General features: G+C 39.7%; 2 protein-coding genes across 2 annotated transcripts; both read right to left on the bottom strand.

Moving 5' to 3' along the window:
• Positions 1-888: 888 nt before the first annotated feature.
• On the bottom strand, positions 889-2,578 carry LOC143029958 (uncharacterized). The gene is made up of 3 exons (XM_076193169.1): positions 1,538-2,578; positions 1,280-1,284; positions 889-937 (listed from the first exon to the last, which is right to left on the bottom strand). Exons 1-3 carry the CDS (start codon positions 2,576-2,578, stop codon positions 889-891), a joined length of 1,095 nt encoding a protein of 364 aa, XP_076049284.1.
• Positions 2,579-10,530: 7,952 nt separating this feature from the next.
• LOC143029957 (uncharacterized) lies at positions 10,531-11,980 on the bottom strand. The gene is made up of 3 exons (XM_076193168.1): positions 10,949-11,980; positions 10,704-10,708; positions 10,531-10,555 (listed from the first exon to the last, which is right to left on the bottom strand). Exons 1-3 carry the CDS (start codon positions 11,978-11,980, stop codon positions 10,531-10,533), a joined length of 1,062 nt encoding a protein of 353 aa, XP_076049283.1.
• Between the last annotated feature and the right edge of the window lie 3,390 nt (positions 11,981-15,370).

Raw genomic sequence — 15,370 nt, 5'->3', positions numbered from 1 at the left:
CTCCAGTTTCACTCACAACGGCCCCAGAGTCTTCAACATATTACCGAAACATATCAGAGAGATCAAGAACTGCCCAGTCACCAAATTCAAATTACACCTAGACAAAATTCTGAAGACACTGCCAGACGAGCCTCCTGTACCTGGGTATACAGCTCAATGCAGGGCAGCCTCAAACTCCATATCAGACCAGATTAACTTGCAAAAACAAGACCCCAGGGCTGGAAGTAGCGGTGGACCACCACAGCTATGAGGAAGGCCTTCTAAATTCTAAGTAAACTGAGTAAAGCTACAATGGGATTTTAATATGATAGCGGTATTATCCCAATCCATTCTGTGGTCTTTTTGGCTGGCATGAAGGAACACGGCGAGTGTTTTAATATGAGAGTTTGAGAAACTTCCCACAAAAGGTGACAAAATCCTTGTGAGCCATTTTGATACTTTGCTGGTGCATCAATTCCTATTGGAGATGATAGGCCTGAGAGGGTTGCCTTTTTTATATAATGTATGTAACGATAGGTAATACAGATGAATTGGATTGAAATGAAAAGCACTGTGCACTTCTTCAATTCCAGTATATGTTAATGGATGCTTTCATGAACATAAATTATGCTACATGTTGAATTGAGATATTTTACATTCTACTTGTCGAAACTACAGTTCATGCTTTCATTTCTCATTCTCTTTAATGCGGAATCGATCTAAAAAATAAAAAACGAGTGACTATAAATAAAATACTTTGGGTTGGAGGAAATGGATGTGACTTTCCATCATCATCACGGATCACGTGTTGGATTTGTGATCGACTCTTATTATCTTCTCGAATGAGAGGTCAGAGCTCACTTATGACCCAATTTATGGGTAATATATGACATATACACACTCATTCAACTAATTATGTCTTTGCATTGAGGTACTGTCTGAATCATGAGCTTCAAAACTTCAGTCCATGAGTATACGAGTATTAACACCAACCAGGTTATATATGGAACAAATTCATAACAACCTTTAAATTCCAAGGTATATTCAGATAACTGTCTTGACTAACATACTAAAAATCTCGAGTGATCCTACCTGATCGTTCAATTTCAGTTTATCAACTTTATGTACTAGTTTCTCACACTCATATCTACCAGTCACCAACCCACTCTCACGAAGTGTCAAGTGAGAAACCACTGGCAGATCAAAGCCCTCTCAGTTGCTGCAAAACGCTTTGTTTTTATAGCATGACCATATACAAAAAGAAACCGTGGCGGAAACCGTGATAATGATAAGTACTTACCAGTACTGAAGGGATAGGATTTACATTATTCAAAGCTGTGTTATATTATTAGTAATGTGCTTCCTCCTACCCCTAGTTACATCTGAAGATTACTTTATTCAGCTGAGGGGAGTTTTTTTTTTCTTCTATTATCTATTTTTATTTTATTATTATTCTTTTTACTTCAAAGTGTGCAGAGATGCAATATTCTCAACCGACATCGTCTACTAAGGAAACTTTTCATTTTTCTTCCCCTTTCCTCCTCCTTGGGAGTCTAACTTGGCGCACCTGCCAAATGGTGACCCTCTTCTCTGGATTGGGGTCGAGCATTCCGCGCAAGACATTCAGAAGAGCCTGCTCTTGGGCTTTGCTGAAGACTCCTGGCATCACGGTCGTGAGGGCAGGTCCTCCGCCTGCGCAGCACCTCAGGTAGTACGTCATCTGGTGCTTGAGGAGGAGGTCATTTATCCAGGGCTCAAAGTAAGGCAGGTGACCCTCACACAACTCGTACAGGACACATCCCAAGGCCCACACATCGACCTTTCCTCCTGCGTAAGGGTGCTGGGCCTTGTCCAATACCTCGGGAGCAACATACCATGGGGTACCCTGGCTACCATTCATGTCTCGGCCATAGACCGTTGACGTTCTGGCTGACAGGCCAAAGTCGATGACTTTCACGATTCTCTTTTTGGCGTCAAGGACCATGTTCTCGCTCTTCAAGTCGAGGTGGACGAAGTTATTCTCATGCATGAAGGAGATGGCAGACACCAGCTGTCTGAAGTAGTAGACGATCCGATTGCCCCACGACCGAGAAGGTGTCTCCAGATGTCTTTCCAGGGCGTGGCATAGCGTCCCGCCGGGGCAGTACTCCGTCACAACGATGTCACAGACCCCGTCCGTCGCGATGTCGACTAGACGGACGATATTGGGGTGGCTGAGGGCCGCGAGAGCTTCAGTCTCCTTGGAAGTCTCGATGGCGCAGTCGTCCCTCCGTGTGGGGATCTTGGCCACGCTTGTGAGACCCGAGGTGACGTTTGTGACCAGAACCGTCTTTGCAAAGCCTCCTTCGGCGAGGAGGGAATTGACGGTGTAGTTGTCGCTGAAGGAAGAACTCCTTGTCTCCGCGAAGGTCACCGAAGTAGAGCCATTTTCTTGAGGATTTACTTGCAGATCCTCGGTGTTCTTCACTTCGGCAGTTTTTACTGGAGGAACTTCGGGGGGATCTTCTTCGGGTGTTCCTCTTGAGCAGCAAATGAAGAGCGTCCTTAGTCGCAGGAAAATTTGGAGAACGGAATTTTTGGCACGGTAAAGTCGACGCATCCTGACAACTTCGTCCAAGTCGGCGAATGAGGAAGAGCCAGTCCGGTGAATGAACATGGAAGGCAGATCTGACCAAATATGCACGAGCACTTTCCCAGTGCTTAGTAAAACACACACACACACACACACACACAGAGAGAGAGAGAGAGAGAGAGAGAGAGAGAGAGAGAGAGAGAAAGAGAGACCATTGAACTGTACGTCACAATTCTCAATTGAATCAGAAATCTTTTCTTCGTTTCCTTTCAGGAACACCTATCTGCAGACATTTTATCTGATGTTCTTGGTGTATTTTATCATTGTAATATGTAACCCAAGTGTAGCACAAAGAGGTTGAGTCAACCTCCAAAACAGGTGATAACGAACCTAGAGCTACCCAGCATACACGTACTGGTAACATGAATTGGCATACGACAGCGGCAACAACAAACAGCAACAGACAACGAAAGAGTCATAAGGAAACCATAAAAAGAAACATGGGTGTAAAGAATGTCTCTTTAGTTGTCCCTACAGCATGGGAAACCGTTATCCTTGGTTATGTGTCTTGAGGACCTGGTCCTCGTTTGAATAAGATCGACTGACGACTGCTACGAGAGAACGTATGAAAAGTGTTACTGTATTAACGCAGTCAAATAAGGGTTCAACTTTTGGATACATAAGTAAATAAGTTAATAAACAAGTAAATAAACATTTAGAAAAATATATAATTATATAAAGGAGTGAATAGATAAAAAATAAATAAATAAATTAATAAATGAATAAATCAACTAATGAATAAATGAATAAAATGATACACAAACGAGTAAAAATATAAGAAAATAAATATGTGCACACCCATACTTACAGCGCGCACACCATTTCTGGTCTATGCCACAGAATTACAAAACAGAACGCCTTTCCACAAAACAATAACAGGCAAGGGAGAGAGGGTGGAACGTTTGGCACGAGACTCGCCATGGCACTGGCTGAGAAGTAACCATGACCACAGACCGTCGACGTAATTAATGTAACAATAGACGACACAATTAACACGACAATAGACCACACAGTCAACACACAAATGATTTCCCTCGACGGACAAAGCTGTTGTCTCAAGAGACGTCTACGAGGAAGATAAACTACCTGGGACCCCATCAACTCCTCGGCAAAAGACGAATTAAGGCGCGATAGGAATGGTTCCTAGAAACGCTGTTCCCAAAACCGCTGCCGAAAGAGGAAAACAAAAGAAATTCGAGGAAAACAAAAGAATGGCTGGGGAAACAAAGGAACGTCAAGGAAAACAAAAGAGTGGCAACGAAAACAGTAATTTGAATAAAACAAAACAAAACAAAAATCGAGGAAAAAACAGAAAAAACAAAACAAAAGAATATTGAACCATATGTTAAGTAAAAGTCAAGGATAACCAAAAGGAATTTGAGGAAAACAACAGTAAATCAAAGGAAAGTAGAGTCAAACATAGCATAAGCAATTTGACGAAATCTTAAGCAAGTCGAAAAGAACAAGAAACAAGTTTGAGGAAAAACTATGGATGGTTAAGAGTTTAAAGAAAAAGTTATTCGACTTTAAGAAGAGAACAAACTGAAGTACATTGAGTGCTTATTGGTTATTATCTATCATTCGTAGCAGTAATATTTACATCACATAACTATATGTATCATAACATAACACCTTCATTATAGTTACCCATTTTCTTTCTTTATCTATATTTCTATTCAATTATGTATCAATCTGTTAATTAATTAATAGTGAATTAATAAACATTTTAGTTTATCTATTCATACATTTACATATTACTTAATTTATCTTATATATATGTTTTCTATCTATTGTTTTGAGGCGACATCAGGCAACTTTCTGTAGATGAGGGTCGAGCCCCAAGATTGAAGAGGGTCATACTGTTGAAGACCCCATCTGGAACCATCGCCGACCCTCAGCTGAATAAAATCGTTTGATGCTCTTCAGGCTAAAATTCAGACTGTCACCATATTGCACAAGATGTCAAACTGGTTTCATTTTTAAGTACTACAATGACTTATCTTCACTAATTGAGTTCAAGAAGTGTATACGTTTACATCGTAGTTTTACGACATAAACAAGGTTATCATATATATTATATATATGTTACAGTAAGAACACGTACCTAGGGATTACGCATAATCCCTGAATGTTTATTCAGTGAATACGCGTAATCCCCGTTTCACTAACCTAACCTGACCTAACCGAACCTAACCGAACCTAACCTAACCTAACCTAAGGTTAGGTTAGGTTAGGTTAGTGAAACGGGGATTACGCGTATTCACTGAATAAACGGTTAGTGAAACGGGGATTACGCGTATTCACTGAATAAACATTCAGGGATTACGCGTAATCCCTAGGTACGTGTTCTTACTGTAACATATATACGATATATATCAACACGCTTGTTAAAGCTACTGTAAATAAATTTCTCACAGTATTACTTAGAAGTGACGATAATTGTGTTAAGATATGAAACAATGAGACATTGTAATTTGTTATAGTTGATGTAAGCCATATTAATAACGGAATACCTTACCTCATGTTACATACACACACACACACACACACACACACATATATATATATATATATATATATATATATATATATATATATATATATATATATATATATATATATATATATTACAGGTGAAAAATGTAATCACACATTTGTCAATCACGTAGAAACCACTGTTGGAGTAGAAAAGACTGGAACCGGGGAATCTATATATTTCGATTGCAAACTGCAATCTTCCTCAGTAGATACAATGAGAGAGCGCGCTGCTTAAGTAGGACCCTTAACAAAAGAAAGGGGAACATGGGAAGAGGTCTCTACCCTCGGCTCACTCCGTATGTGAGGTCAGGAGGCAAATGAGTTTTCAATAGGTTGGTGATGAAGAGTCCGGACATTATATCCGGGGACCATTGCCCCTTTGAAATATTCATGTTGGGCTGATATTCAATGATAGTAGATTCTACCATTTTTCTCCTGAACTCGCATCTGGATTTATAAATAAGCTCAGCTTTGTCCCAATCTAAACAATGTTTAAATTGCTTAACATGTTGGAACACAGCTGAGCTCTCTTGTCCATATTTAATGGAACGTTTTTGTATATATCTATATATATATATATATATATATACATATATATGTGTTTTTACATTGTGACAAGTTGATGAAGGTGTAAAAAGAAGTCACGGGTCTAGTTCCTTGTTTCTAAGTTTATTCATGACCGGTCAGGAATAAACTTAGGAACTCGGAACTAGACCCGTGACTTCTTTTTCCACCTTAATCAACATATATATATATATATATATATATATATATATATATATATGTGTGTGTGTGTGTGTGTGTGTGTGTGTGTGTGTGTGTGTGTGTGTGTGTGTGTGTATAAAGTATTCTCCAAGATCCTTACAAATAGAATGAGTCAAGTTTTAGATGGAAACCAACCGAGAGAACAGGCAGTCTTTAGAAGCGGACATTCAACTCTAGACCATTTGCAGGCGATAAACCAACTAATCGAGAAAACGACAGAATATCATATACCTCTGTGTTTAGCTTTTGTAGATTACGAGAAGGCCTTTGATTCAGTAGAACAAATAGCAATACTAAACTCACTACGCAAACAGGGTACAAACGAACAGATCGTAAGAGTTTTAGAAAAGATTTATTCGAAAGATACCGATATAGTTCGACTACATAAAGATACAGAAAAGATCAAGATCGAGAAAGGAGTACGGCAAGATGATACAATTTCACCCAAACTATTTACAGCTTGTTTAGAAGATATTTTCAGAAGAATGAGTTGGGAAAAGAAAGGTTAGAAGATTAATGGCGAATATCTGAACCACCTAAGATTTGCAGATGACATCATTCTTATTTCAGAAAGAGCAGAAGACTTGCAAGATATGCTGAGCGATCTAAACAAAGAAAGTATCAAAGTAGGTTTAAAAATGAATAAGAGTAAAACCAAAGTAATGTTCAACACGAAAGATCAAAGTAAAGAGATTGTAATTGATGATGAGAGTCTTGAGGAAGTTGAAGAGTATAATTATTTAGGTCAGATGGTGAAGGTGACGAAAGATCATGATAATGAAATAAAAAGACGCATTACAATTGGTTGGAAAATGTTTGGTAAGTATAATAAAATCCTGAAACGTAAAGTTTACAACCACTGCATTCTACCAGCAATAATCTAGGGATGTGAGACTTGGAAGCTGACGAGGGCGATGGATACAAAGCTAAGGACTGCACAGAGGAGAATGGAGAGATCAATGATGGGAATAACACTGACAGACCGTAAGAGAGCAAGTTGGGTGAGAGAGCAGATTCGAGTGAAAGATATTGTGGAAGCAGTAAAAGAGAGGAAGTGGAATTGGGCAGGTAAGTTGGTGAGAACGACTGATGAGCGATAGAGCAAGTGTGTTACTGAATGGACGCCGCGAGATAGGAAGCGTGGAAGAGGGAGACCAGACAGAAGATGGAGAGACGAGATCGAGAAGTTTGCAGGAGTGACGTGGCAGAGGATGGCACGGTCGTGTGAATCATGGAATGCTATGAAGGAGGCCTTTGTTCAGAAGTGGATTCAGGATGGCTGATTTGATGATGATATATATGTATATATATAGATATATATATATATATATATATATATATATATACATATATATATATATATAATATATATATTGAAATATGTATGACGGAATGAGTGGAAAGGGTGAGGAGGTAAACGCCAAAAAACTGTTGGAGTTTATTACTAACGTTTCGTCCTTAAAGGACTTCCTCAGAGTATACACTAAGAAAATATTTACAGCTTATATACTTCATTTCTTACCCCGTTCCTCCCCTGTCTCCGTCCTTCCTTCGTTCCGCTTCACCTCAGAACGAAGGAAGGACGGAGACAGGGAAGGAACGGGGTAAGAAATGAAGTATCTAAGCTGTAAATATTTTCTTAGTGTATACTCTGAGGATGTCCTTTAAGGACGAACGTTAGTAATAAACTCCAACGGTTTTTGGCGTTTACCTCATCACCCTTTCCACTCGTATATATATATATATATATATATATATATATATATAAACATATATGTACATAAATATATAAACATATATTAATATATATATATATATATATATATATATATATATGTGTGTGTGTGTGTGTGTGTGTGTGTGTGTGTCATATATATATATAAATATATGTGTGTGTGTGTGTGGGAAACTGTAATGCTATAACACATTTGTAAATATATACTTAAACCCACTATCGGAGAAATGATATCAAAAGTACAAGAGAACCGTATATTTCGACTGCTATCTGTAGTCCTCTTCAGTAGAATGGTTACAAAATAGAGTACAGGTATAAATGAGGTAGTGAGGAGTACAGAAAAGGGGACGGGGAAAAGTGGGGGAGGACTCAGGTTACATGCTCTTGATGTGGTTGGTTGGGTCAAGGATGGATAGTTTGTGGTATCTTGTACGACCGCTCTTGACATTAATTTATTGACTGCTATCCTCGTAATGCAATCTGGGGGCCACTGACCTTTCGAGAGGTATTGAAGTTAGGAAAATGTTTGATTAAGGAAGATTCAACAATTTTCCTACGACAAATCAAAGGAAGACCGCGTGCGTGCGTGCGGGAGAGCTCCGTGTTTATCTACTTTTTCTCATAGTGCGTAGGCCCTTAACCAACATGAAACCTACATAGTATACACAATAAACACCACAGGATCACAGTGTTACAATCAGCTAGGTGGTGTATAGTGCAAATTGGAGAAAAAAATAAAATAAATTAAACAACCACCAAACGACGAGGTAGGTCTACAGAGGTCAATCAAAATGGCGGATGTGAAATATGTAAACAAAGACACCAGCTCGCCCCAGACAAACACGTGTGCTGCCTGTAGCAAAGATGATGACATGACCCATTCTATTCAGTGTGGCGAGTGCAAAGAATGGATTCACTACTACTGTTCAAAACTCCCGCTATACAATCTTATGTGTCTACTGAAAACCATCAGGAAATATACCAGTGAAAAATGCTACAAATCCAAATAATTGGATGAATGTTGGAAAAGGTAGCAAAAGAGGCACAAAAAGCAATAGATGAACAGGCAACACCAAGACGAAGTCCATCAGAAAGCAACCAGAGAACAGACCATCAAGGAACCCAGCATTGCTATGAAAATGCCACACCTACATCGGATTCAATCCCAGCAGAAACACCAACATTAAGTAACAACCCAGAAGTTGACACCGCCACAAATTCAAATTCAGCTCCACAATTTGACCAGCCCCAGGATCACACTGTTCCACTTGTAACCAAATCTGCAGTCAGAAAACAAGCTAATACCAGTCTCGACCCTACAGGCTCAAGAACAGGCAATGCTCAGATCTGCCGATACTACAGGAAAGGAATGTGCAAACACGGAATTAGCGGTAAAGGCTGCAAGTATAACCACCCTAAGCCATGCCCTAAGTTTGTGAACCATGGTCAGAGAGATGATCACGGCTGCAAAAAAGGGAAAGGGCTGCCCAAACTACCATCCTATTTTGTGCCAAAACTCACTGCAGAATAATGAATATTTCAACAAATTTTGCAAATTCACTCATATCAAGGGAACCAAGCGTCACCAACCTGAAACAAATGTTGATACACAAAAAGGTACAACTAAATTACACAACACCACAAAAAATCCAAAGTACCAGAACAACACATCTTATGGGGATAATAAAAAAAAAATCACCTCATTGAAGATGCCGCAAATACTACATCTACAAAACTACTAGTAAAGCCAGACAAATGGTTGGATGGGTACTTCGGAACTTCAATTCAAGAGAGGAACATTTAATGTTATCACTTTGGAAGGAACTTATACAACCAGTACTCGACTACTGTAGCTACCTCTGGTCACCACACAAAAGGGCAGATATACAGGAACTAGAGTCCAAAAACACTTCACCAGGCAAATCAAAGGCATGCATGGCCTCAATTATTGGGATCGCCTGAAAAAACTAGGCCTAGACTCACAACAAAGACGACCAGAGAGATATCGGGCCAAATGTGTGGAAAATACTGGAGACACAGGTACCTGACTCAACTGCATCGTCTATGCAAGAGACACATAATACAAGAAACGGTCGCATGTGTGAGAAGGAACCACTGCCTACATCTGCCCCAGATAGAATCAGGAACCTTTTGGCCTCCAGTTTCACTCACAATGGCCCCACAATCTTCAACATACTACCCAAATATATCAAAGAGATCAAGAACTACCCAGTCACCAAATTCAAATTACACCTAGACAAATTTCTGAAGACACTGCCAGACGAGCCTCCTGTACCTGGGTATACAGCTCAATGGAGGGCAGCATCAAACTCCATATCAGACCAGATTGACTTGCAAAAAGAAGACTCCAGGGCAGGTAGTAGCGGTGGACCACAACAGCTATAAGGAAGACCCTCTAAATTTTACTAAGTAAACTAAGTAAGTAAAGCTACAATGTTAGGCGTGAGAGGGGTGCCTTTTTATGTAACTTATGTAGCGATAGGTAATACAGATGAATTGGATTGAAATGAAGAGCAATGTACACTTCTTCAATACCAGTATATGTTAATGGATGCTTTCATGAACATAAATTATGCTACATGTTGAATTTAGATACTTTAGATTCTACTTGTCGAAACTACAGTTCATGTTTTCATTTTTCATTTTCTTTAATCCTGAATCAATCTAAAAAAAATGAAAAACGGGTGACTATGAATAAAATACTTTAGGTTGGAGGAGGTGGAAGTGACTTTCCATCATCATCACGGAATACGTGTTGCATTTGTGATCGACTGTTATTATCTTCCCGAAAGACAGGTCAGAGCTCATCTATGACCCAATTTATGGGTAATACATGACATATACACACACACTCAACAAATTATGTCTTTGCATTGAGGTACTGCCTGAATCATGAGCTTCAGAATTTCAGTGCAAGAGTATACGAGTATTAACACAAAAGCAGGCTGTCAGTTGCTGCAAAACGCTTTGTTATCACAGCATGACCATATACAAAAAGAAATGGCGGAAACCATGATAATGATAAGTACTTACCAGTACTGAAGGGATAGGATTTACATTATTCAAAGCTGTGTTATATTATTATTAATGTGCTTCCTCCTACCCCTAGTTACATCTGATGATTACTTTATTCAGCTGAGGGAAGTTTTTTTTTTCATTATTATTCTTTCTACTTTAAAGTGTGCAGAGTTGCAATATTCTCAATCGCCATCGTCTACTAAGGAAACTTTTCATTTTTCTTCCCCTTTCCTCCTCCATGGGAGTCTTACTTGGCTCACCTGCCAAATGGTGACCCTGGTCTCTGGTTTGGGGTCGAGCATTCCGCGCAGGACATTCAGAAGAGCCTGCTCTTGGGCTTTGCTGAAGACTCCTGGCATCACGGTCGTGAGGGCAGGTCCTCCGCCTGCGCAGCACCTCAGGTAGTAGGTCATCTGGTGCTTGAGGAGGAGGTCGTTTATCCAGGGCTCAAAGTAAGGCAGGTGGCCCTCACACAGTTCATACAGGACACATCCCAAGGCCCACACATCGACCTTTCCTCCTGCGTAAGGGTGCTGGGCCTTGTCCAATACCTCGGGAGCAACATACCATGGGGTACCCTGGCTACCATTCAACTCTAGCCCATACACCGTCGACGTCCTCACTGACAGGCCAAAGTCGATGACTTTCACGATTCTCTTTTTGGCGTCAAGGACCATGTTCTCGCTCTTCAAGTCCAGGTGGACGAAGTTGTTCTCATGCATGAAGGAGATGGCAGACACTAGCTGCCTGAAGTAGTAGACGATCCGATTGCCCCACGAACGAGAAGGTGTCGTCAGATGTCTTTCCAGGGCGTGGCATAGCGTCCCGCCGGGGCAGTACTCCGTCACAACGATGTCGCACACCCCGTCCGTCGCGATGTCGACTAAACGGACGATGTTGGGGTGGGAAAGGGCAGTGAGAGCTTCAGTCTCCTTGGAAGTCTCGATGGCGCAGTCGTCCCTCCGTGTGGGGATCTTGGCCACGCTTGTGAGACCCGAGGTGACGTTGGTGACCAGAACCGTCTTCGCGAAGCCTCCTTCGGCGAGGAGGGAATTGACGGTGTAGTTGTCGCTGAAGGAAGAACTCCTTGTTTCCGCGAAGGTCACCGAAGTAGAGCCATCTTCTTGAGGAGTTACTTGCAGATCCTCGGTGTTCTTCACTTCGGCAGTTTTAACTGGAGGAACTTCGGGGGGATCTTCTTCGGGTGTTCCTCTCGAGCAGCAAGTGAAGAGCGTCCTTAGTCGCAGGAAAATTTGGAGAACGGAATTTTTGGCACGGTAAAGTCGACGCATCCTGACAACTTCGTCCAAGTCGGCGAAGGAGGGCGAACCAGTCCGGTGAAAGAACATGGAAGGCAGATTTGACCAAATATGCACTTTCACAGTGCTTATTAAAACACACACACACACACACACACACACACAGAGAGAGAGAGAGAGAGAGAGAGAGAGAGAGAGAGAGAGAGAGAGAGAGAAAGAGAGAAAGAGAGAGACCATTGAACTGTACGTCACAATTCTCAATTGAATCAGAAATCTTTTCTTCGTTTCCTTTCAGGAACACCTATCTGCAGACATTTTATCTTATGTTCTTGGCATATTTTATCATTGTAATATGTAACCCAAGTGTAGCACAAAGAGTGAGGTTGAGTCAACCCCCAAAAACAGGTGATAACGAACCTAGAGCTCCCCAGCATACACGTACTGGTAACATGAATTGGCATACGACAGCGGCAACAACAAACAGCAACAGGCAGCGTAGGCGTCATAAGGACACCATAAAAAGAAACATGGGGGGCAAGAATGTCTCTTTAGTTGTCCCTTCAGCATGGGAAACCGTTATTCTGGGTTATGTGTCTGGAGGACCTGATCCTCGTTTGAATAAGATCGACTGACGATTGCTTCGAGAGAACGTATGAAATGTGTTACTGTACTAACGCAGTCAAAGAAGTGTTCACCTTTTGGATAGATAAATAAGTAAATAAACAAGTAAATAAACATACAGATAAATATATAATTACATAAACGAGTGAATAGAGAGAACATGAAGAAATAGATAAATAGATATATGAATAAATCAACTATAACTAATGAATAAATGAATGAAATTATACACAAACGTGTAAAGAAATAAGAAAATGAATACATGTACACCCATACTTATAGGGCGCAGAGCATTTCTGGTTTATGCTACAGAATTACAAAATAGAACGTTTATACACACAACGAGAACAGGCTAGGGAGAGAGGGTGCACGTTTGGCACGAGACTCGCCATGGCACTGCACTGGCTGAGAAGTAACCATGACCAAAGACCGTCGACGTAATTAATGTAACAATAGACGACACAATTAACACGACAATAGACCACATAGTCAACACATAAATGATTTACCTCGACGGACAAAACTGTCGTCTCAAGAGACGTCTACGAGGAAGATAAACTACCTGGGACCCATCAACTCCTCGGCAAAAGACGAATTAAGGGGCGATAGGAACGGTTCCTAGAAACGCTGTTCCAAAAACCGCTGGCGAAAGAGGAAAACAAAAGAAATTCGAGGAAAACAAAAGAATGGCTGGGAAAACAAAGGAACGTCAAAAACAAAACAAAAGAATATTGAACCATATGTTAAGTAAAAGTCGAGGATATCCAAAAGGAATTTGAGAAAACAACAGCAAATCAAGGTAAGTAGAGTGCAATTTGAGGAAAACTTAAGCAAGTCGAAAAGAACAAGAAACAAGTTGGAGAAAAACAATGGATGGAGAGTTTAAAGAAGAAGTTATTTGACATTAAGAAGAGAACGAACTGAAGTACATTGAGTGATTATTGATTATTATCTATCATTCGTAGCAGTAATATCTTCATCAGAAAACGAGACGTATCATATTTCAAAATACGTTCACTAAGATGATTCAAATATACATTCCTTTTAAGGACAGACGTACCCCAAATCAGGCTCGCCCAAAGTGGCTCGACAAAGAAGCTGAAAAAAGTATTGCTAAAAAGAGACAACCTTATAAGAAATATAAGTGTTCGGGTGCATCTAATGACTATGAAAGTTATGTATCAATACAGAGAGATTTAAAAAAGACAATAAGAAAAAGAAAACGACAATACGAAATGAACATCGCTGATAAATCCAAAGAAAATCCCAAAGAATTCTATAGTTACATTAGAGATAAAAAGGTTGTTAGGAATCACATTGGTCCACTATTATCTGCTGACGGTCAACTTGAATATTCAAATGAAGGAATGTGTAATATCTTAAACAATTATTTTAGCTCGGTATTCGTAAACGAAACACCTCAAAGTGAATTCCAAACTGAAACCTGTGAAAAGTCTGGGTTAAACTTACTACGGTAGATATAACAAAAGAAAAAATTAAAAGGTGTATAGACAAACTCAAATTTAATAAAACACCAGGGCCTGACGGTTGGCATCCAAGAATCTTAAAGGAAATGAAAAATGAGATTGTTGTTCCATTAGAAATTATTTTCAAGAAATCCATCATATCCGGAGATGTCCCAAGAGAATGGAAGCTAGCTAACGTTACTCCCATATTCAAAAAAGGTGACAAAAAGAAACCAAATAACTATAGGCCTATAAGTTTGACTTCAATCGTAGGAAAAATAATGGAAACTATCATCAGAGATGCTATCGAACATCATTTAGAAAGTAACCGTTTGATAAATGATAGCCAGCATGGTTTCAGACGGAAACGTTCTTGCGTGACTAACTTACTCGAATTCTACAACAGTTATCTCCAATTATGACAAAAGAAACAATATAGATTTAATATATCTAGACTTTGCAAAAGCTTTTGATACCGTCCCACACGAAAGACTACTTACTAAACTAGCTTTGCATGGAATAAGTGGTAGCCTATTAGGTTGGACTAGTAATTGGTTGAAAGGTCGAAAACAGAGAGTTGTTTTAAATGGAAAAACTTCTGGATGGAAAAGTGTTGCAAGTGGAGTTCCTCAGGGTTCCGTTCTTGGGCCACTTCTATTCATAGTATATATAAATGATATAGACCATGGACTAAAATCTACTGTTTCCAAATTTGCTGATGATACAAAACTGTGCGGAGTGGCAAACGATCACTTAAACCAATTAGATATTCAAGAAGATTTAAATAAACTACAGCAATGGTCTAAAAAGTGGCTAATGAAAAATAACACAAATAAATGCAAAGTAATGCACATAGGTAAAAATAACAGTAGGTACGATTACAAGTTATTTGGAAATTCATTAACAAAAGTGGATAGTGAAAAAGATCTCGGCGTAATTATCAGTAACGACCTCAAATCATCCAAGCAATGTATTTCAGCCTCTGAGAAAGCAAATAAGATTCTGGGACTGATTGCGCGATCTTTTGATTTAAAAAGTCCATCACTCATTAACAAGCTATATAAATCGTTAGTTCGTCCACATTTGGAATATGCTGTTTCCGTATGGTCACCGAATCTCATTAAAGACATTGACAGACTGGAAAAAGTACAACGGCGAGCCACAAAACTGATTCCAAATATCAAAAATAAATCATACGAAAATCGACTTAAGCACATGAATCTGTTTTCCCTAAAATAGCGTAGACTCAGAGGTGACTTGATACAGGTCTTTAAGATTTTAAAGGGAATTGACAACATCAAAAGTGACAAAATTTTCACATTGAATGAGAATCAGA

Source organism: Oratosquilla oratoria, chromosome 11 (genome assembly GCF_046742065.1).
Source record: "Oratosquilla oratoria isolate Oo_2021 chromosome 11, ASM4674206v1, whole genome shotgun sequence".
In the NCBI taxonomy this organism is placed as follows: domain Eukaryota; kingdom Metazoa; phylum Arthropoda; class Malacostraca; order Stomatopoda; family Squillidae; genus Oratosquilla; species Oratosquilla oratoria.
The sequence above is the reverse complement of the archived record's forward strand: the minus strand, read 5'-3'. Positions and strand labels throughout refer to the sequence as shown.